Here is a 22,623-nt window from a genome sequence, read left to right on the forward strand (position 1 = left end):
TCTCATTAGCATGAATTAAGTCATGAGACCAATTTTCTCATTTGGCTCCCGAGCCTTAAGATTTTTAATGGCCCCCGTTCTGTGGTTTATGGGGAATGTCATAAATAGTCACTTTGTGAATCACACAAAGCATGGAGACTCTCATCACAGCTGGAGACATTCCCAGCACTCGAGTCAGCAAACGCGCTTGACAATTGTTATAACCTGTTTTTTTTTCCTCTCTACTCAGAAATGAAATAAGACAGAAGAAATTAAGTGTTATTTGTTAACCCCGTCTTTTTATAATCAAGGAAATTGAACAACACATCTCCAGTGCAGATGCAGAGTCTCAAAAATGTGTTTATTAATGTGCAGGGTGTTTTGACTATGTCTGGCGTGGTAATAATTTGAAAATTGTGTGGGAATGAGATGACAGGTTGAGTGGATCAAAGAGAGGGTCTGTGATCCCAAATGATCCCCTACTGATCTGTTCTGATCTACACTGATCCCCATCGGGCCTTCACAGTACCCCATACTCCCCTGCAGGCCAAGGGCCAAACTCTGGGAATTAAAACGTATCACACAAATACAAACGCACTCAAAGATACACACAGTAAACGCACACGCCGAATTGCCCGTTAAAAGGCAGATCAACGGAAGAAAGAGATAAGTCAAGACAACGGAAAATGCCGAATGAGATTCACATCAAGGTTGTGCATGTGTCCACTTTGCTGGAGGGGTTGTGAAACAGAGTTCATGTCTGACCCAAGACGTCTAAGATGATGACTAAGCTCAGGGGTTGTCCTTTGTTGATTCAGGTCCTAAAAAAACAAACATTGAGAGACGATAAATTGTTAGAGCAAAAGGAGTGACGATGAGGAAACCTTTTGACCCTCGACTCAAACTCTTTGATGCTAAAAGACTTAAGGCCGAGTTATGCCAGAAAAGAACAGACATGTTCTCTGACCGTGTCAGGAATTTACACCAGGGGGCCTGAATTATTTGCAGCAAACTCTTTAGCTGAGAAATCTTGGAGAAACCCTAGACAAACTCAAATCCATACAACTGCTGACCCCTCAACCTCCTCACTGTCTACAGCCTGCTATACTGTAAGTGTGGCAAAAATATGGTGAGATGCTCTGATAACGGTCTGGCCATGGTCATCTAATCGTATGTTTCGAATTAAGGGCGAGTGCTTTATCCATCCTCCGACTGTCATTGAAACCTAAAATTGGCAACCATCTGGCCAATAAAATCGTCTTTAAGCAAGATACTGACTCCCTGCCAGCTCCAGAAGTTGCCTTGTAGCTGCCCTTGTTCCTCTGACCTGCCTGGAATAAAGCTAGAGGGGAAAAAAAAAAACATTTCTACTGGGATCCATAAAGTGCCAGTTTTATTGCATTATATGATTACTAATCCTTAAGCTGGCGAAAGCTGCCAAAATGACTGTCCAATAAGAATATCGCCCCAACGATTGAAGGAAATGACTAAATGGAAAGTTTCCCCATAGGTTTTCCAAAAAAGTCCCCGGCACTAATAATAATGCTATTTTTTTATTGTAACCGAATGACACAAAGAAAGTTCAGCATTTTCCGTACATCCCCCCCCCCCCCCCCGCCTGGCTGGAAATCTAGCTAACCATAGAAAATAGAAATGGATACTGGCAACAGCAGCACGTAGACTGGAGGTCTATATCCTAATACGGATTATCAATGCTGTTTAAGAGCACAGCTGCCATTAGAATAACCAACCATAAATCCATAAAAGCTTGTGTCCGGGAAATACTACACTACTAGAGAGGAGGAAATATTTTAGTGCTTCTTGAAGGTGTTTAAAAAGACCTTGGTCATGTAGGAGTTGTACTTGAAGTGTTTTAACATGGAGCTGGAGCAACACTTCAGTGAGGTTGACCAAGACAAAAGTGTCACGGGTGCAGAAAACATTCTCCCCAAACAGTCGGCTGAACGTCGGCGCTGAAAGAGTTGTCCGATTGCCCGCTTAAAGTCAACGACAGGTTAAAAAACAGATGTTCTGTCTCATCCACGGGGGACAGTTTGATGACACGACGTCTGCCCGTGGATGACAAATAAACAAGGGGCTAATCGCAGCAGTCTAGAACAGAGAAAACGAGCCCGGGATTTCATGACATTACGACCACAAAACTAACTCTGCTCAGTGTCCATTACAGTTCATCCCTATTGTGCATCAACAAGGCCATACACTACGATTCAATCAGACGTTAGCCAAGCTCCCATTACAGAGCTCACTGCATCGTTTACATGGTGGAAACGGGGCCATAAGTAGCTCTAAATGCTCTTCATTTGATTGGATTTCACATTATGGACATCGGAGCAGAAACACACTGTTGTCCCCTGACTACTCCTAATAGACTGTTGAGTGAAGCAGTCCATTTGTTTGTATTTGTGTACCAATCTGGACCCTGAGAACACACAAAGTAACATAAACAGACATTGAGCGCGTCGCTCAAGAGGTGCGAAAATGGCGATTCAAAAGCTCGCAATATGGTTCAATAGCAGGGCGACTAACTATTATGTTCCCTCGCGCTGTGTCTCTGGCTGCCAAAGGAAGCTGCGTCACGGACAATCAGTTTCACAAATTTGTCCTCACCTATTCCACCTTTAGTAGTAATTTGTTTTAATCTACAAGAGAGCCATGTAAATTGGAATGGGGGTCTAAAATTGCTTCGAACACATCTGAAATGAATAAAGGCCTTGGCCATTTTCGCTCAACGCATATTGTGCGAGGGCGTGCAAGAAACTATTCAGTAAAGGCATCTGAGAAAGCCCTATGGAAGAGAAGCTGTGGAGGTGCTGGTATTTTTTGTTGCTACAGCAATGCCAATAATATGAAGTTTAAAAATTGATGAAAGTTAAAAAAAAATGGACACGCTTTGAATGTTGAGAAACACAGCCATTGTACTGCAGTGACCTTTGTGACCAGTGTAGAGATCGTACAAAGCCAGCCCCCTGACCTTCTCCACAATAGCAGATAAGTACTTTGGTGTATAATAGGCCATAATTACTTTTCTGCGTGCAAAACCCAACTCAAAAGAGTGAATATTGATAGAAGCCTGGCCATAACTGAAATGGAACAATGCCTTAAGGTCACTACATCAAGTGGTGATGATGTCTTTATAGTCCTGCCTTGGGTTGATGCAAAGTTGACAACAAAAAAAGCAAAGCAAATTTTTTCTATGTCGAGTTCACCCAACATGAATGCTAATTTGTAGTTTCCTGCAGAAAATGGTTAGGGCCACAAAGCTTGAAATATAATTACAGAGGCCCTTCTCGACTCACCTCCTTTTTCTGTTTATACAAAGCTTATCCTGAAGAGTTCACTTTATCTTTAACATTGTTCTTAAAAACAGAAACCCATTGCACAGCTCCATGCTCATCCTCAATGCTTTCCTACATTGCCATTGTACTATGCGGGGATATTATTCTGCCTAAACAATGAAGGAGTTTCCTTGAATATAATGTTAACCATATTCAGTGTGATCTCAACTAGATTCCGTAAAGTCAAAGAGACCTTGGACTCGAGTCGAGCACACAAACAAAGGATCCTGGAGACAATGGTTCTGCAAAATAAAAATAAAAGAAGCCAAGAGCTGCTACTTTTTTTTCGTCTCTATTTCTTATTTTCTCTTTTCAAATAATTCTTACCACTGTAATGTTCATGTAAGTTTATATGTTTCTATAGTTTTTTTATCGGTGTACTTTTCATTTAATTGACATATGCTGCTCCACTTATTGCAGAATACCGAACAAAAGTCCTTAAACAGGAAGGTGATACAAACATAAAGTACAATTATTTGTGTATAGGCTAAAGTCAATACCTTTGTTTTGCACCCATGTTGCAAATATCAAAAAACATATAATTTGGACAATTGAGCCGGATTTGTATTTTTGCGTTTTTCTTTTAGTACATAAGTAATTCATGATCTTAAATATTGATGTTCTTGCACACGCTAGAAGAGCCATGGGTGTGCTCTGAAATATACTGCACATAAAAAAATCCATATTTCCGACCTCGTGCTTTTCATCAACCATTCAAAATGCTCAAGTTAATGCTATGCAGACGTATAATATTATTTGTTTCCATTGTGGGTACTGTGAAATATCCTAAACCTCTTTGTGTATTCAAAACCCTTGTCATTAGACTATTTCTTGAAGATACAAATGTTTATCAAGGATATAACTACCATGAAGATTTCTGGAAGTTTGTAGAAAACACAGAAAAAAAATGTTTGGCATCTGTACTAACTACTTCATTAAGCCGAAATGGTATCAATACTTGTGACAAAACCTTACATCCAATATATGATCAGAGGGGTGCGGCTTCATTCCCAAATTGGAAATGTTGTGGTCAGCTTCCATCTGCAGTTCCTCAATGGTCTCGACCAGCAACTGGTTCTGGTCTGTGAGGTCATTCACGTAAGACTGCAGGAAATCCTCTTTCTTCTGAAAGAATAACAGCACAACAGGATCAAACTGCAGATTATTTCCTGTGTTTTTTCACGAGCTGACAGCAGAACCAAGCAGCACTTTCTTTCTTTAACACAGACTGTCTTACTTTGTAAAGTCATATCAGTAACAAATAGAATCCGTGTGTTTTCTAAGTTCTCTAAGTTCTAAGAGACTGATATGTTAAGACAGTATGTCATCTTCTCTGGCCTTTAAAAGCAGTGCTCTCACTGTTCAAATGTTTGTTTATGAAATGAAATAAGATGCGTAATTTTCCCCAAGATTCCTCATCTCAAAGTGATGTCAGATATCACTCTGACACACGACTGAATGAACGAGGAAAACGCACGCCTCGGATCACGGCCTCGCAGGGGAAACATGAGAGCTCCCCAGACAATAGGGAGAACAGAATCTGAAAATGTATGTTTAATATAGTTGTATCTAACCCTTGTGTCTTTAGAGTATTCCCATCGAGGGGAAGACTCTAATTTAAAAGGGGACATTCATTGGGTGGGGAGAAGATGGTCTCACAGGGAAGGTTGTGATTCTTTTACTTGGGGACAAAAACACACATCTGTAGATAACTGGCTGTAAGTGTGGTGGTGATAAAATCCACTACCATCCAGCAGCTAACCATAATTTAACATCAAATCTGCTCCAGCTTTATTGTCCGTTGCGGTCAGTTTTCACTCACTCTACATACACTTGGTTAATTATCGTTCCATTATAAACACGGGTTTGTTGTTTGCTGAATCAAGCATTGCTTTAATTTTTTTGTCTAATTAATCGCCCTACTTTGCATTCATGAGACGACTGCGACGAAGGGCACTGAAGCGGTTTTGAAATTCAAAGCATTGTTTTTATTTTCCAAAAACCAGCTGGCCCTGCCGGACAGGGAGATCAGGTACTCTTGGCTTTCACATAGTAACCCACCCAGGACTCACAATAAATGGCCCTCTGAACTGTATTGTTAGAAAGGAATACTAGGCCGTTCGTCAGCCGTTAGGGCGGGTTCAGAAAGACGTGATTCCCTAGTGCCGCTTTGTATCTGGAAGAATGTATTTGTAAGTTCAGCTGTTTAAAAAAAGAAAACAGGTCAACTGAACTTATTCCATGAGCTGACACAGGGGAATTACATCCTCACAGTTCTAGGCTTTCGGGTTATTCTTTTAACTCAGCAAAGCAAGTTTAGGGCCACTGTGTTAACTAGAAATCACTTCCAAGCTATTTCCAAGCTGCTGCTCTGCGCTGCTTGAATCCGGACATTATAACCACATCATCGTCTCTCACAATCACAATACACACATAGACAAAGTCTGTGGAGGGATGTTTGGCTATATTTGCATGCAAAATGATCACTCAGGGAGAAAATTAGATGCAATAAATAAACTTTTCTTGTTTGACTCTCACAGAGTGTAGACACAGGAAGATGTGAGCGTCCTGCTCGCACCCCCCAGATGAGGTAATATAAACTGTTTGGACCAATGCAAATTGAAATAGCGACAGCCAATGGGGAAACTCCAACCAGTGACCGGTAATGTCACGACTCAGTCATGCAATGGTTCGACTTTATCAATCAGTCATTTCGTTGTGTTTATAACGAGGGCCAAGCTCCTGTTGCAGGCCAGCCAAAACCCCGCTTGTACACCTTAGTGGGAATGGACAGATACGCAACACATCCAATGATTGCAGCTCTGCTAAAGGTGAGAGCCAATAAAGTTCAGATCACATACGCAGGGTTAAGAATGTTATGCAGCCATTATATAAAATATCGCCTAAAACTATTTGTGGTGCATATAGGCATAAGAAAAAACATGTTATATGTGAATATTTTTAATTTAAAGGTTGTTCAAGTCTTACAACTTGGAAACCAGGAGTGGGTTCACAGATGAATGGGCACGTCTTCTTCAATGGACGAGCCTTCTGATTAACTGTGCACATCAACCCTTTCGGACTTGGGAGCCCCTGGGTTCTGAACACATAACCTTGTTAGGCAGGCCCTCAACTGGGGCCGGCAAACCGAAAACCCATCTCGGAAACCTTGTTACACTTGCTTTGATGCAAAGCTCCGCTCGCGCCGGCTACATTCAGTACCTAAATGATGTCACATGACAATCCTGATGATCAGAAACCTCCCTTTTTTTAAATATGAGGGTGGATTTGTGTTCCCAATTTCTGCCGCGCAGATGGAAACGTAATGCAATTTGCCACCTGTTACGAGCGCTGCGGCTTTATGAAAGCAACCCTGTGCTTCCTACCGTCATTTGTCTGACACGACAGAGGTCATCTTCTGATGTCCGAGTCAAGGCGAACAGGATGCTCTTTGATTTGTATTGGATGGATGATAACCTAATGACAACTGATGTCGGCAGAAGACAACATCCTGAAGAGACTTTGGGTCTAAATTGGGGCCTCAATAATTCTTTTTTTTTTAAATAACCTAATTAATGCTATTGACTGGATCCATAAATACAAACTATGGGACCCAGAACCCTAGACCGTTACCTTAGGAGGCTGCAGTTTCACGAGCAATGGTTTGATTTAGTATTAGACCCATAAATCCTTTGGCCGATTTCATCAGCTGATATGAGCCATTCCGGTATGAAAACTTTTATTTTGCAGAATAAGCTACGCAGAAAAGTTGTGCATTAATATATATATTTCAAGGTTAAACTTGTATATTAAAACGTGTTTATAAATGTGGTTGTATTTGTGTTTTCTTTTTATTCATAGTATTTATAACAAACTTTATGGTTAAACTAAAAAATAATCAAGCCTCAATTAGTTTTATAGTGATGTCTTATGAATCATTGCCAATTTTACACATATTTATATGTATCGGTATCAAACGTTTTTACTCCCTGCTATCAGTATTGGCATCTGCTCCCAAAAAAACATTGGTCAGGCTCTGCTACAATGTAAAGTATCACTTACACGATTAACATGACGAGGCTCTAACGCCACTGTTCGCGTTATTCGAAACTGAAGCAACAAAAGCACAAAATGTCTCACGTAATGAGTTTTTTAGAGGGATTTGATGCTGCATCAATCACGAAATATGTGACGTCGGCTTCTCGGCCGTCGGGAGGATAATGATGGCAGCGGTGGGATTCGAACCCACGCCTCCAGAGAGACTGGAGCCTAAATCCAGCGCCTTAACCACTCGGCCACGCTACCGTTGACGTCACCGCTTCGTGCGGACAAGGTTTTGATTCCTCACCTGCAGCAGCTCCTCTCGGCTCGCGGTGGTGTCCGCCTCCAGCCACCTCAGCCTCTGCTCGTGGAGTCCCCTGAACTCGTCCAGGAGCCGTTTCACCATGCCTGTCTCTGTTCCACGACTCTGGGAAGCTACGTCACCGGACGGAGAGGGCATGTTCAGAGTATCGGCCCGTCCCGGCAGCGTCCCGTTTATCCCCGACTCTGGTGTTGTTGTCTCACGGCTCATACTTGGTACACAAATGTTCAGCATAGCTTGATAAAGTGCATGTGCTCTATATGAAACAAGCCACTGTTCTGAAAGCGCTAACAAACTTAAGCTAACGCTCATAATCACGGCACTGCGTCCAGCTCACATCTCTGCGCTGCCCTGTAGATTGTTGGAACACTGCGGTGCAAGCCTGTAAAAAGTCGATGCCTGGCATGTTGAGTGCATGTAAGACATTATCTATATTACTTCAAGTGAATTACCGTGGCCAAATGTTTAGTCGCCATGCGCCGTTTCTACAACGGAGGATTGTGAGTGCGTTTGTCCCAAGCGTCTGTCCCTGTTGTTTACCGCCGCGTTGGCGCTGTTCGATCTGATTGGCTAATGTGGACGACGGGCGTCGGATTGGTGACGTTACGGCACGCCATTGGTGAGTTTCCCCGTGAGAGGCGTTGCTTGTCGTCTTCCAACCCGGAAACGTCCGCTGTTGTCGTCGCCGTGTCCGGTAGGACTGGGGTTATATATCGAGTTCGCCTTTCACCTGAAAAGAAATGGGTAAATATAAATGAGTTGTGTTGTTTAGGAAAACATTAGAGTCCGCAATGTTTCATCCCACACCCTGGTATTCCTACGGGAAGCTCAATGCGACACGTCTGCTTCGTTTAAACGGTTTAAAGACGTTTAGTACGTCGTTATTGACTCCTCGCTTCTGTGCAGTCTTCAGTGCATCGTCTCTAAAGCGCCGCTCACTCCCCTTGCATCTGCACGTTTGCGTTTACAATCAATTCGATTATTGATGTCCTTCGATATGTTATAGTACTGTCTACTGTCAATTAGTATTCTGTACAGGTCTGGTCCCAGAGACACACTATGGATGGTAAACCTGTGACTCTGTGTCTACCCAGTACTTCCACCATTCCCCCTAAATAATCTGTGCCCTGGATCAAAACCTTCCATTCTAGGCGAAGTTGATCTCATTGATTTTCAAGTGACTACTCGTTTAATTTCTTTCATCCCAATCATCACTTCTCTGCCCTTATCAGTCTCTTGGTTATATCTCTATCTCTCTCTCCCAGTGGCATTGGCTGCATATGCCCTCACGTACTCCACCAAAACCCTAATCCCTGCTGTGATTATCACATAGTGCTCTTTCCTTATTATTATCAAAATGGAGCAGATTTGGTGTTTTTGTTATTGTTAAAGATGGATGGGCACGAGCAAATAATAATAATAAATGAGAGAATGCATTATGAGGAAAATGTAGACCATCTGTTTGCATGGAATTTAAGTATAGTGGTGTGCCTCTGGAACTAAACACTTAGGGTAATGAGTGTTTTTCTTTTTAAGGGGTCACTGAAGTTAGATTGGTGATCTCACTCTGGGGTCGTAAGGTCATTTTATACTGCTTCCACATGAAGGGGAGTGATAGGGGCAGCAGGGTCAACAGTTAACTTGCAAAGAACTCCACCATAGGGCTACGACAACTAACGGTTATATGTTTTCTGACCGATGGTGTCATCGGTATTCAAATTAAAATGATAAGAAACAGGGCAAAGTCATCAAATCTTCACAAGTTAGAAATCGTGATCAACAAATGAATCTAAACTAACAATTAATTATCTAATGTGTCAATAGATTATTTTCTGTCATGTTTTTATTGTTTTTTTTTGGGGGGGGGGGGCGTTAGGTTGTTGTTCATACTCGCAATGTGGGATATTTTCTTAACATCCACGATGTAAAATTGAACTGATGATTCAGTAACAGTATTTTTTTCTATGTTAGTATTGCAGTGGCTGTGTATTGACAGAGGTTGTTTTTTCCTTTGTTGCAGGAAACCAATGCAAATGAAATTACAAACTGAAATAAAGTAAAACATGCAATGTCATTGGGGCTACAATTTGCAGAACAGCAGCAAACCCGATTAACCACATTGATTCGGAGATGCACATCAAAGAGGAATTCCTAAAACTGGCATTGATGCTCTTGACCGCTTAACAGCAAATTCTTAAATATGCCATCCTGCGGTGGCCTCCACATTTTCAAAGATTCTGCAGGAGACGAAAAAAAGCAGCTCTCAGTTGAGAATTTCTTCTCCTCTACACACATTTTAATTGCTACACAGATTAGAAAATCGACGAAAAATGTTCCCTCTTTTATTGACACAATGTTATTCATGCGTAAAGAGTAGCGGAGAAATGTGCCGATCAAATATTCCTCAGGATAACACATTGTATTTGCATGAGGTGAGGCCCCAGTGCTTTCTCATTGACTCTTAAGAAAGACACAAACTTCAGTTCTCTCATTTATTAGTTCCGCCTTTTCTTCTGCATTCATTGTGCCTCCCTGCCCTCTGAATGTTTCATGACTTTTTAAGTTGTTTTCTTGCAAAGCCCTGTACTTATTACTCATACGGCCTTAGCATACTCAACCTTCATACTCATGAAATCAATTAATTCTCTTAAATAATTTACCTTCTGAGCAAACCAGATTAAGTAGAGCACATTTTTTTTCCGCGTGTGTCAGATGTGCTGTTCTAACTGATGTGTATTTTTGTGTGTGTTCAGGCATTAACTTGGCCCTCACCCCGTGGCTTGGAGGAGTCTTTGGTGATTAGAGAGAGAGAGGAGAGCCTTGATAACGCATTAGTGTGTGACGCGCGTGCGACCATGCACACACACACACACACACACACACACACACACAGTCCCGAAGACCCCTCTGTGCATTTGCACACATTCATTTTTCATGAAACAGACTCATAACAATTAGTCTGGTTACCGCCTGGGCAATCTTAGCATCCCTGTAATGCCTGTGGTCTGCTGTATGACATCACTGTCTTAAAAGTTCTAAATCTGACATTCTCATCCGTTTTCATAGTGAGGACATTAGCAGGCCTCGGCTAATAGGCTCTTGCTCGTTCCAGGCGAAAGAAGGGCAATAAAGTGAGGGGGTTGGAGAGAGAGAGAGAGAGAAAACGAGACCGGACTGCTCAGAAAAATAGGCTTCATCCGCCACAGCTTTTACACAAATTAATTTACATGAGCGAGAGAAGAAAATGTAAAGTTGTAATTCAGCACGCTTTGCCAACGCATCGCCTATTTCTCGCTACAAGCATCATCGAGAGCCAAGTGAACGCTTATGCATTATTTCAGCAAATGCATTATGCTAACAACCATAGCTAAGTGCTCAGGAATTTGAGCACAACACCAACGCCGGGAGCTGAAACGAGACTTCTGGCCACACGGTTTCCACCTGGAACGGAACGATAGCCTTGTGAGCGCAGCTTCAGAGCATCTGTCCGCTGTAGAAAAAGCTAAATCCAATCCCCCCCCAGAGATACGCCACCTTTCCTGCATCCCCCGGTCTTTAGTCCCCTGCCCTAAACAGCCTCATCCCATCCCTAGACACCAAAGCCAAGGTCAAGGGGGAAAAAAGTGCAGTCTTCCTCTGTCTATAGGCTATTCCCTGGCTGCCGCACCTCAGCATGGCTGAGGCGTGTATGCTCCAGGAATGTTCCCTCCTCTTTTATTGTGACCGTCAGTCTGAAGGTCAGCTCCTAGGGAGAAGTTTGTGCTTATCTGTTTTTCACCCTTCCTTCAATTTTTTTTCTCACTCCTTAGCTATCTCTGCCCTCAGTTTTTCTTTTCTCCACGGTGTCAGTAGACAGTAGCTCAGAGCTCCCAGCTGGGGGTTTCATGACGTCCCATCTGACGCGTCGGCCTTCTTTTTCTGTCTCTGTCGATCCGTCTTGCTGTTGGGTAGCTGTCATTACAGCCCGTTGTCTAGCTTTCGGAGGACCTGGTGCATCTGGAAGGCTTCAGTCTGATGCTCTGCACACGTCGGTTGCCTCATCTCTCCCTCCTCACACTGGTCATGGCCCCTGTTTGCCTTGAAGCACTGTTACACCGTGTTCCCTGTTAGATTGGGTATTATTGTTGTTGTTGTTGTTGTTCTCTGTAAGCTATGGCAGTCAGCCTTGGGTCGTCAGTTTGCCATCTTTGTCTGAACAAGATGCAGGGGCTAAAATAACAAGGGGAGAATGGAAAAAAAAAGAATCATAACACCCTTTAATATCCATGGAAAATGTTTTAGTTTTTTAAAGTATTTTCCACAGCTCCGATCAGAATTTTTCATGTGATAACTCACCTTCCGCCTCTGTTAGTTGTCAGTCACCGTATCGCCAAGAGAGGGCATTTTGTCCCTGGGTCGGTTGGTTTGCCTGAGCCACGAGAGATTTATCAATATATCTCATCGTCTACTGTATACTGTTTTGTGTGCAAACGCTGCACTGGCTGTCCTCTAACACACACACACACACACACACACACCATGTCAGTACTCTGTAAACACCGGCATTGACTGTGACTTTTGACTATTACATAAGAAACATGGATTTCCAGCTGTCCACGGTAAAAGCCCTGTAAATTCAAATGCTTAATTTTTATAGGCAGCCCGGCATTGACTGAAGTGTCTGCTTGTTATATATTTGCCAAGTGCTGCAAGTCTGAAGGGAAGCTGTCAATAGCAATCCCAGCTATTGATATGGCAGTGGGCAGGAGATGTTACTTGGCCCCCGACTCCGGCATCCCTCTGATCCCTCTACATCATAATTACATTAATATTGACAGACCCTTGACAATAGTCACATTACTATTGATAGGTGGCTGTCAATACCGTGTTTGCCCAAATAAAACATATTCATTCATAACTTGTAAACTGCTCGATAAAAGGCTTTGAAAAGAATATTGGACCCGGCCGGGTTTACTTTCCCGAGAGGGCTGCTGCTGCTGTGACGGGGATTTCCACCACCTGGCTGTGTGTGTGTGTGTGTGTGTGTGTGTGTGAGTGAGTGAGTGTGTGTGTGTGTGTGTGTAGCTATGGAATGATAGATTAACTTAGCTCTGTATTAGAGCTCTGCATAGATCAAGGCTACACTTGACATACATATCGTCACACACACACACACACAAAGGCCCATAATCTGCACATTTTCTGCCATCAAGGAAAAAACTTTTAGATTACGCTAAACAAATGGAGCCTGTTTGTTGGTTAGCATACACATTCAGTCTACCTCCTTGGTATTTCTCTTTTTTTTTTTTCTTTAATCCAAACTCCACTTCCATCTCAGGCGAGGTTCTAGTCGCCAAACATGGCAGCATTTCAAATGCAGCTCAATGAATTTGTCACACCTGCTTACTTCGGTGTGAATTCACTCTCTTTTTTTTCATTCATTTGCTAATTCTAACTTCGTTGGACGGTGTGCCCTGACTCTATTGAAGCATCATGAATACACAGATGGTCCTGTGCACCGCCATAAGCCCAAGCATAGCCGCCATATATTAGAATGTTGTGTTGTTGTTTTTTTAACCTCCTCGAGAAACGTCTAAAGTGACCATCATCTCTTTCACTTCCTGTCAAAACTGCCATATTTACCCGGCTGAAATCTCTTTTAAAGCCTCGTGACAAATCCTGTTCAGCGAGACACACAAGCCACTGTCAAAAAAAAGGGGGCCTCGCTGTGGCCCCATCGCTCCGTCTCTCTCTCTCTTGTGTTAGTTAGACTTCCACTTCTTAAGCGTTTCATTCGAGGAAAGGCCAGATAAAACTTGGGGGTGGGGCGGCTGTGAGCAGTTTGGGAAACGTTTGCCGCGCAATAGTCCAGACGTCACAATGTTGAGATCCCATATGGAGTCGACTCTGGGGGGGGGGAAGAAAATTGTTCCACATTTGGCAGATGTTTACGGTGTACCAGAGACTGTGCCGTTAGCCTAATCCCTGGTGATGTGATTTGTACACACACCCCTATCTCCAGAGGGAGCAGGCACCAGGAGCCCCTTGGCTTCGCCTCCTCTGTTTGTGTGTGTGTGTGTGTGTGTGTTTGTGTGCTGGATTGTGTGTGTTTATAGACTTGAGAGAGCAGTCTAAGACCCCCTGCTCCTCTGCATTGCACAGCTCAAAGGTTGCATTAAGGACGGGTTTTACATGTGAAAAGTGATTTCCGCTCCTACGTATAAAGAAAAAATAACCCTTCTAACCGGATGGGCCTCACCTCTGGTGCTCATGCCTCCCAACAGCCGAGCTGTCGTTGTAATAGTTGTGGCTCTTTATATATTTTGTTCATAACTTCGACAGAAGAATGGTTTTTAACTAAATTTTATTCAGTTCTTGCTTGATCATGTGTTATCGTTTTGCACCAGATACATAAACTGCAAAATTAGAGTCACCTGAAAAACACATCCTTATTGCTGTATGTTTTTTCCCAGCAGGTTCAGGAAATGAGGACAACCAGAGAAGGACAGCTGGTAGCTCTGCTCCAGAAACTGTGCAGAGCCCTGTTTTGCGCATCACCCAGTTGGATGCCTTCGAGCTGGACTCGGCCCTCGAGCAGCTGGTGTGGACCCAGTTCTCCCAGTGCTTCCAGAACTTCCGTCCCGGCCTGCTCACCCCTCTGGAGCCCGAACTGAGGGCTCTGCTCCACCTGCTCCTGTGGAGGTTCACACTCTATTCCGGCAGCGCCACTGTGGGCCAGTCTTTACTAAGCCTTCGCTACCACAGCACTCTCTCCTCCTCTCCGCGTTACAGACCTCTGTCCCGCAGGCAGAAGTTGGGTCTGGCGCTGCTCACCGCAGGCCCCCGCTGGCTCCAGGAGCGCTCCCATAGCCTGCTGCTGTGTTTGGGTACGAGTTCAGGAGGAGCCGCGTCTGAAAGAGACAACAGTTTGCTCCAGCGGGGTCTCCGTAGTTTCCTTACACTTGTCTCTGGCGTTGCCCAGCTCGCAAGTCTCATCAACTTCCTCGTGTTCCTAAGACAAGGTCGCCACCCTGTCCTGGCTGAAAGGATCGTGGGGGCTCGGGCAGTTTTCAGCAAGCCCAATGTGGTCCGTGACATAAACTACCAGTACATGAACCGGGAGCTGATGTGGCACGGCTTTGCCGAGTTCCTCATCTTCCTTTTACCACTGATCAACACAGGGAAACTGAAGGCAGCAGTCTCCTCGATTGTTTTTGGTCGACAAAGTGCAACCGGGGAGGGAATGAGAGAGGAGCGAGGGCTTTGGAAGGAGTGCGGACTTTGCGGAGAGTGGCCCACAATGCCTCATACGGTGGGTTGCCAACATGTTTTCTGCTACTACTGCATCAAAAGCCACAGTATTTCAGACGCTTGCCTCACCTGTCCCAAATGTGGCGTTGAGGCAGGGCAGCCTGAGCCGGTCAAGATGAACGTGGAGATGATAGGCAGGCAATGATGTGAAGAAGCACTCGGGACTGAGTTCATTTTTGAAATCGCATGAACTTGAAATTCAAATAGAATTGGTGGTTTATACGTGTCCAAACTGTATACACACGCAGGGAATAGACTCATCACCTATGTTATAATGCAAATTTACCTTAAGGTTTCAATATTTTGGAAAAAATTACAGAAGTATATTAAAACATTTCTGAAGAATCGGTTTCAGTGTCTGTGTCCGTGAGCAGCCCTGCTTCTTTTCTTTTTTTTTAAGATTCACAATGTAGTCGTGACTGAGTGTATGACTGGACTTCAGTCTTTATGATGTCTGTGCCTTTCTGAACACACATCGACCTGCCATGTTTAATGTATGTGCGCATATATTGACAGTCCTCTGCCCCTTCTGTTTCTCCTGCCGGACTTTGGGCAGAACTATTTGTCTTTGGTGCACTGGACAGACTGCAGAGAACCGCACTGAGCATATATTTGATGAGCGCACGTGTTGATTTATGCTCCAAATTGGCTCTGTGTTAGCACGTGTGTGTGTGTGTGTGTGTGTGTGTGTTTGTTGAAATGGGAATATTTGTTCTGATGAAAAATGCAGAAAGTCAGCTGAATAAATAATGGAGGAATTTCTGATGCCTCTCATCATTGCCAAATTAGCATTTGTTGTGTATTTTGTGCCTAAATTGTATTTCAACATCATTAAAATTGATAGAGTGCTACCTCTTGGGTGTTTATTTAGCTAAGTGGAGGAGAGAAAGATGAGGAAAAGTTATAACAATCAGCACACTTCTCTCTAGACAGGCCCGGCCGTTCTAACTCCCATTATCCATTTTCACAGCACCCCAACATGCTCAAGATCAAGGGGGCAGCCGGGGGCTTGGATTGCCACACACACACACACACTCACACACACACACACACACTCACACACGCGCAGACTTGACAGCCAGCCTCTCTTTTCCCTTGGCCCTTCTCTCTTTTGCTGCCTTTGCCTCTCTCCCCCCTCTGTAATCTCCAGGGCCCTCGCCCCTATAAGACTGTAGTAAACTGTACCAAAACCCTGGCAGTCGTCTCCTTCCTCGCAGGCGAATTACTCTCTAATCCCTGTAATGAGTCCAAAGATGCTTATTTATGCTGGAGTTAACCTCCACCAGTGAGCCCAGCCCCAGGCCAAACGCACCCCAGCTGAGTGAAGCCTTTCCTGGGCTGACAAGAGAGGAGTGTGGAGGGGGGGGTACCTCCCCCCCCCACCCCCCCTCTCCGGCTCTCATCACTAGGGCTTAATTGCTGATTGCTGAGACGATCAATCGGAACTGCAGGCGTGATAGAAAGCCTATTGCGGAGGGCTGGTCTCAGATCTACCGGCTCAGAGAGACGTATGCACATTTGCACTCCGACGAGGTTAATGTTGCTGTTGAGCAGAGAGGATAAAGCATGAAATATTTGTCCTCATTAGGTTTGCGTGGATGCCTCCGAAGAATACTGGGAAGCTGTACTGGCAGCGCTGACCGTTGTGATCTTTATTTCTCCCACAACTTCTACAAGGCCTGTGGGGTACGTACGCTCGAACAAACGTCCTCGGTGTTAATGCAAGTCCAAAATTGATTAATTGTATAGTTCGCATACACACATTTTCTCTGGATTAAAAGGATGTGCACCTTGAGGTGTGTGTGTGTGTGTGTGTGTGTGTGTGTGTGTGTGTGTGCGTGCGTGTGTCTGGAGGAGGGGGGGGGGGTTACAATCTTTGATGTTGATTGGTTTGACATAATGTAAAAAACATAAAGCTCATCACATGGATACTCTGAGCACTTCTCTTCATCAAGGACATTTTGACTAATGAATCCAATACAATGCATATAGAGGCTGAGACGGGGTTGTCAATATTTTATGCGCTACACTACGTGAATATATGATTGAGTCCCACAAAGCGAGATTATGGAGATGTTTCAGATCAAAGTCTCTGTAGAGCAAATTAAGAGATTTGTTTCTAATGAAATCATACATGTGAGAAAATAACTGCAGATAAACTTGACTATGTAGTGACGAATTTGATAATTAAACTCTTTTTCATCATAAAGATATGAAACTAGAGAGCATTCATATCACTGCCAACTACAGTCTATTAACACTAGTTATGTCTCTGTCCCACGAATGCATCTTTGCCAGGTACCAGAATTTGCAGAACAGCTCTCCTTATTATTTGAATTCCATAAGGACGATGTGGTGAAGAAGAGGTGGCTTGGTTTTGTGAGGGGCAATATTGATTAAGAGCTGAGGATGGAGATAACTAGGATTCAAGGATAATCCGCTGTAACTTGTTAAAAAAAAAGAGGGGCCAGACCGACTATCTCCCTCCCCAGTCTTCATCCTCCACACTGTTGAGTGTACGATGTTATTTCCAACCTGAAGTTTATCAAAAGAAACTCGGGTCCGTATTTCCGGTTGATACGGTTCATTTTGGGCTGGTTCCAAAGCTGTCAGTCGATCACAGCCGTGCACCAAATAAAACTAACCAATACTGCATGAACAGAGTCAGGCTTGGTTTCGGCTCCATCAGCATTTCAGATCACAGCATACTGCTGGATGAAGGAATATTCAACCCTAATTTGATATGCTTGTCATTAATTTTTTTTAATCATTCAAATGTGGCTGTTGGTTAATAGCAGAATTCTTTTCTGAGGTGTGACAAACTCAGAACCAGTTTCAGCTGCTGATTTACACAGACTTTAAGGATGCACACGCGATCACCCTTATCGCCACTGGGACATATCACTGTCTTAACATTCAGACAGCCCCGCAATCCAAACCCCTTTGCAGATATTACTGCACAACTCCAGTCCCCCAATCCCCAAGAAAGGGAACAGATAAAGAAGAAACAGCGCATTAAAGTCTATTAATTGAGTTAGGCCATGGATTGAATTAGCGGGAAGTTGGAACAGCGCTCTAGACTTAAGGAGAAGGTAGCTGGAGCTCCGCTAAGCCTATCTGTCTTTGGATCTTTTTCTAATTCGCAGGTTCCGTGTGGAGAAGAAAAAGAGGAAAGGAGCCCAGACTCCCAGCGGCTATGCAAAGCAATCTGCACATTCACACGCAGCCATTTAGGGAGCAAATTGGCCCTGTGCCCCCTCCGACGAAGGTTTTAAGAGAAAGGGAATTAGGGCGTTGAATCCCTAACTAGATCTCCTTCTTTGATGAGCCTCTTTATCCGCCTGTCCCTCATCTCCATTTCTTTGATGTCGGGCGTTGATTTTCCTGATTAAATGGTTTTTAAAGTAAAAAGCTCCTTTCTGGGCTCTGTAATACCGGGTACTTTACTGTACCTATTGTAGGTTCGTTTGTGTGCATGCTTGTTGAATGGTCCATCCGTGGTATTCTTTAATTGGAACAGAGCCCTTGGCTTGCAGATAGTAATAAGGATAGTACAATAGCTTTGATTCGAACATGCATATTTTTCTCGGGAGAAAGAATGTTCATTTAAACTCATGCCCGGCTTTTACCTCTTCATTTGAAATGGCTGGAAGGACATAGAAAGCCCAATGCATCTCTAATGGATTTTAAGAGTAAAAAAAACCCTAAAAAAACACCTGCGCTTTTTCACTTCAACAAAATTCCATCTCCAATCCTTCTATTAATGGTGTAAGCTTTTACCCACTCTTCAAGGGGTAGGGGAATTTCGTCCCCTTTTCCAACGGGAGACATTTCCAACAACTGACAGCACTTTCAAAGAGTGTATGACATTATTTCCAAGCCAAGAAAACATGAAACAAAGATACATATACCAGGTATTTGTTGACTCCCTCAGAGGATTTTTTTGACTTCTCGTGGCACGTCCAACATGTCAATAGGAGTTACGGGGTATCTCTCGTATTTCATCTATTCAATGAAAGACGTGGCAAAACGAATTTTCCAAAAAAACACCAAAAATTCCTTCAAGGTAGGAAAACCCTAGGTGTGCTCCAGATCAGGGCTGCGGTCTCTGCAGGTAGCCGCGCTAGGAGAGTTCTATCAACACCTGCCGGGCTTTGGATACCACCGGGCCCAATTATCTTGGTCTGCCTCCTCTTCTTAACCACCTCTCCAGTCTAACGGGTCAGGGGGACAATCAATCACACCTAAAATAAGGAAGTGATTTCCTGCGTTTTTATCACGGCGTTGAGGCTTTGTCTGGTTGAATTTCACAACTTGAGAAAGATGGAACATCACTGGTTTGGGAATTAATGGAATTTAAGTCTTTTGTTTTCCTGTTCTCAAGACCCAGAATATTTTCTTTGTGTCCACCTCTGTAGCATAGATAAAGGTCAGCGTAGATTAGACATAACTTAAGTAAAATTTAATGTAGGCAGCATTATATATCTTGTTATTTGTTATCTATTTTTTCCACCTTAATTCCAGTTTTCAAAATTTTGGGGCTGTTATTTTATTAAGCGGTGAACCAACTGTAGTTAAAACCGATTGTTCTATTGCATATATAATAAATCTGTCTGATCTGAACATCCCGTCATGTTCTTTTTCCCGAAGCACCATTTTTTCTAGATGCTAAGAAGACAAAAAAGAAAAAAGTATTCTGATTGAACATTAAATTGCTGTGTTATAAAACGACTGGACATTTTCGAGACCGCATCAAATAAAGCGAGTGTTTTTTTTTGTCAGCATTTTTCTTCTTCTTCGCATCCCCTCACTCCATAACACAGGGCTAAAGAGACGGAAGCCAACTTTACCTGACCTGTCCTTCTATTGGAGGAGCCGGGACAGGAGTAGCGAGGGCATCACGGGGGGATTATAGACAGGTGCGTTGCCGTGTGCCTGGGGTGAGATCGACCAAAGCCAAGCCCTGTTTGTGTGTGCAGGTCCTCCTGTCTGTGCGTGCGCTTAGCCATCTCCGTCCGCCGCCCTACTGATGTCTAGAACAGACTAAATGAGCAATAATCTGCACACATCCCTCCAGATGTCCCAGTGAATTTCCTGTGGCTTAGGGCGCCAGCTGAGCTCTTTGAAAGTTTTGATAACTTCTGCAAATGTGATTGAACCTCTGCTTGTTCAGGAATGTCGTGCGGGACACAGTGTGCTTATTCCTATTTCCCCTCAAAGAGATGAAAAAGGAGGGATGCGCTTTTCCCCCCGTGTGCTAGGGCACCTATGGGCACAATAAAGTCCCATGCAGTTTTTGGAGGATTGCTGGAAAAATGTGATTTAATGTGTAGAATAAACGATGATGAGTTAAGATTCAAATGATATAATTCTAATGGCCTACAATGAATACTGTGTATTTAAGGTTTCTAGAATTATTGTAAGATGTACACAAAATGTCCATGTATACATTTTTATGAAGTGCAAATCAGTTCTATGTAAGAGATGTTTTTGATTCTCCATTTTTTTTTCTCTAATTATCTTTCTATCTGGGGTTTATTTTGTAGTAACAATACCGTGCGTAGAGATTTCATTTCATATTACTGCAGCTCAAGCCATAGACTTATTTCCATAAATATGTTTCTGATCATTGTGCAATCAAGCAGACGTTGTCAGCAACAGCAGAGAGGAGGACGTGCAGTGGAGTAGCACAGAGCCTTATTCCCCATCACATGTCAATCAGCGCTACTACAAGGCCCTCTATCCACACAAGCAACCAAATACAAGCAGGAGCACATGTAAAGTGTCATGAATATTCGATAATGTCCTTCCAAACCTGACTGCAATTACTTCATTTCATTGACTAAATCGGATATTACAAATCTCGGAGACAAGTTGAGAACAAAAATATGTAAGAACGTAGAGGAGAAATGTAATAATGGCCAAGGGGTGGAATTTTCAATAAGTCAGCCTCTCGTGGGCACAGAAAGAAGCATCAGCCCTGTATATAGGTACGATATGGAGTTTCTGCCTGGAAAAAAAATGTAACAAGAGGAATTTCTAAATTACATGTGTGGGCAACACACCGAACAATGAGAACAGCAGACGGAAAAAAAAGCCCTAACCCTGTTAAGTACGAGGCTGCCGGGTAATGACAATGTATTTGTGCATTTCAGCGTCTTGGAATCTCCAGCTTGCCGCGGAAAGGAAGGAAGGAAGGAACATCATTTTGCGGGTTGCCATGGATACACGTGTGTGAAGGTTTTCGCTGTGAGCCTCGACTCCTCGAGGAGATCAGTGTCAACCAGCATTAACCTGCTCAGTCCAACGGATGCACGGAGACACGCGTGCGCGAGACGGAATAATAAACACACACACACACACACACACACGGATACACATCAAACCTCCTCATGTAGACACACAGCGTACAGTACAAACTGAACTGCGGCTTTCTTCACACACACATGCACTGCAGTGAACAGAGCTACGCGTCGCCAGAGACAAAACTATGATTATGATGTCGTTCCGTTTGACACCATGAGATCGGAAACCTCCAGCAGTGGCCTCCCTCCCAAACACCAATATAACACGTATGCTTAGTGTAAGCTGTGTGTGCTCTACACTGTGTAGTCTTTTTTTTTTTTTTTTCCTCTGGTGTGTCGGTGCAGGTTCTTAAATTCTTCCAATTCTGTTTTCTTTTTCTTTTTTTCACTTCACGTGTGGCGCTTTAGCTTAATATGTAGAGCAATGGGCCAGGGTTAAGAGGATTGTTCCAGCTGGGACCATGTCAACTACATTATGCATTCATATTCCTGTAGCACCTGCCAAATTAATATATATGCATACTATAACTGACCCTGTTAGCGCAGGGTCAAGTGTAGTGTGATGTGGAATATAAAAAATAAAAAAAAAAACACAGCCTGTGTCTTTGTCTGTGTTACATTATCACATGATGACTTCTTTTTCTCCCTACATGCCTTCAACCAAATTTGTAGAAATAAAAAAAAAAATTGTCAACATCAGCTTTGCTAGATCTGTAGCTTGGCCACAGCGCAATGCCCTCCTCTATGAGGTAACGCTAGACAGTTAAATGAAGACAAATTCTAGAGGGGGGGAAAAAATGATATAAATTGGGGCCCCCGGATTTTATGAAAGTCTAATTTAGAATCAGCTCTCTGGCATTTTTGGAGTCTCTGTTTTCACCCTCTTCAAAAACATGCCAGACTTCTCTCTGTAGGGCCCCATACTGACACTCTGGGCTCGTTGTCAAGTATTATGTTCTCAAGTGTTTGTGCTTGTCTTGTGCGCCAAGCTGCTGGAGTCCTCGCTGCCCCATCCACAAAGGCTTACACAACATTCGGCAGTCATCTCTGTGATTGTCTCTCTAGCAGGAGCCCGGTGTGCTTTCTTTCAAAGTCAAATTAAAAAGGTATGCCAGAAAAAGAAACCGTATCTGCAATTCAGAACACATTTTTCTATCAGACAGGAGATATATTGCCGACTAAGTATTGTCAGATGTTGGCAAATTCCACATATTTTTCATATCCAGCCCCCTGAAACTTGGGGCCGGCTCAAGACTCAAGGCACATCATTGACAAAGACTGTTTGACCTCAGGAGCACACGCAGAAATGAACCAAATATCCATTCTGCTT

General features: G+C 43.4%; 2 protein-coding genes and 1 non-coding gene across 7 annotated transcripts in view; 1 reads left to right on the forward strand and 2 right to left on the reverse strand.

The window, feature by feature from the left end:
* Positions 1-8,224, reverse strand: part of LOC118291517 (golgin subfamily A member 6-like protein 22) — an 84,909-nt gene extending 76,685 nt beyond the window's left edge. For all 4 annotated transcript variants that reach the window (XM_047329961.1, XM_047329960.1, XM_047329959.1 and 1 more), the window contains exons 1-2: positions 7,684-8,224; positions 4,311-4,460 (exon numbers count right to left, since the gene is read on the reverse strand). In XM_047329961.1, the coding sequence (XP_047185917.1) occupies positions 4,311-4,460; positions 7,684-8,010 (477 nt within the window). In that variant the 5' untranslated portion in view covers positions 8,011-8,224. The remainder of the gene's footprint in view (positions 1-4,310; positions 4,461-7,683) is intronic.
* Positions 7,560-7,640, reverse strand: trnal-uag. The gene has a single exon. It is a non-coding gene; the product is annotated as a tRNA-Leu (tRNA).
* A 106-nt stretch (positions 8,225-8,330) lies between the features above and the next one.
* Positions 8,331-15,839, forward strand: pex2 (peroxisomal biogenesis factor 2). 2 transcript variants are annotated; one of them, XM_035619717.1, is made up of 2 exons: positions 8,331-8,442; positions 14,151-15,839. In XM_035619717.1, the coding sequence occupies exons 1-2, from the start codon at positions 8,439-8,441 to the stop codon at positions 15,131-15,133; spliced, it is 987 nt and encodes a 328-aa protein (XP_035475610.1). In that variant the 5' UTR covers positions 8,331-8,438; the 3' UTR covers positions 15,134-15,839. The 2 variants fall into 2 exon arrangements, with proteins under 2 accessions (XP_035475610.1, XP_035475611.1); XM_035619718.1 differs by having other exon boundaries at positions 8,346-8,442; positions 14,154-15,839.
* Positions 15,840-22,623: the final 6,784 nt, after the last annotated feature.

The sequence above is a fragment of the Scophthalmus maximus genome, chromosome 21 (assembly GCF_022379125.1).
Source record: "Scophthalmus maximus strain ysfricsl-2021 chromosome 21, ASM2237912v1, whole genome shotgun sequence".
Lineage (NCBI taxonomy): Eukaryota > Metazoa > Chordata > Actinopteri > Pleuronectiformes > Scophthalmidae > Scophthalmus > Scophthalmus maximus.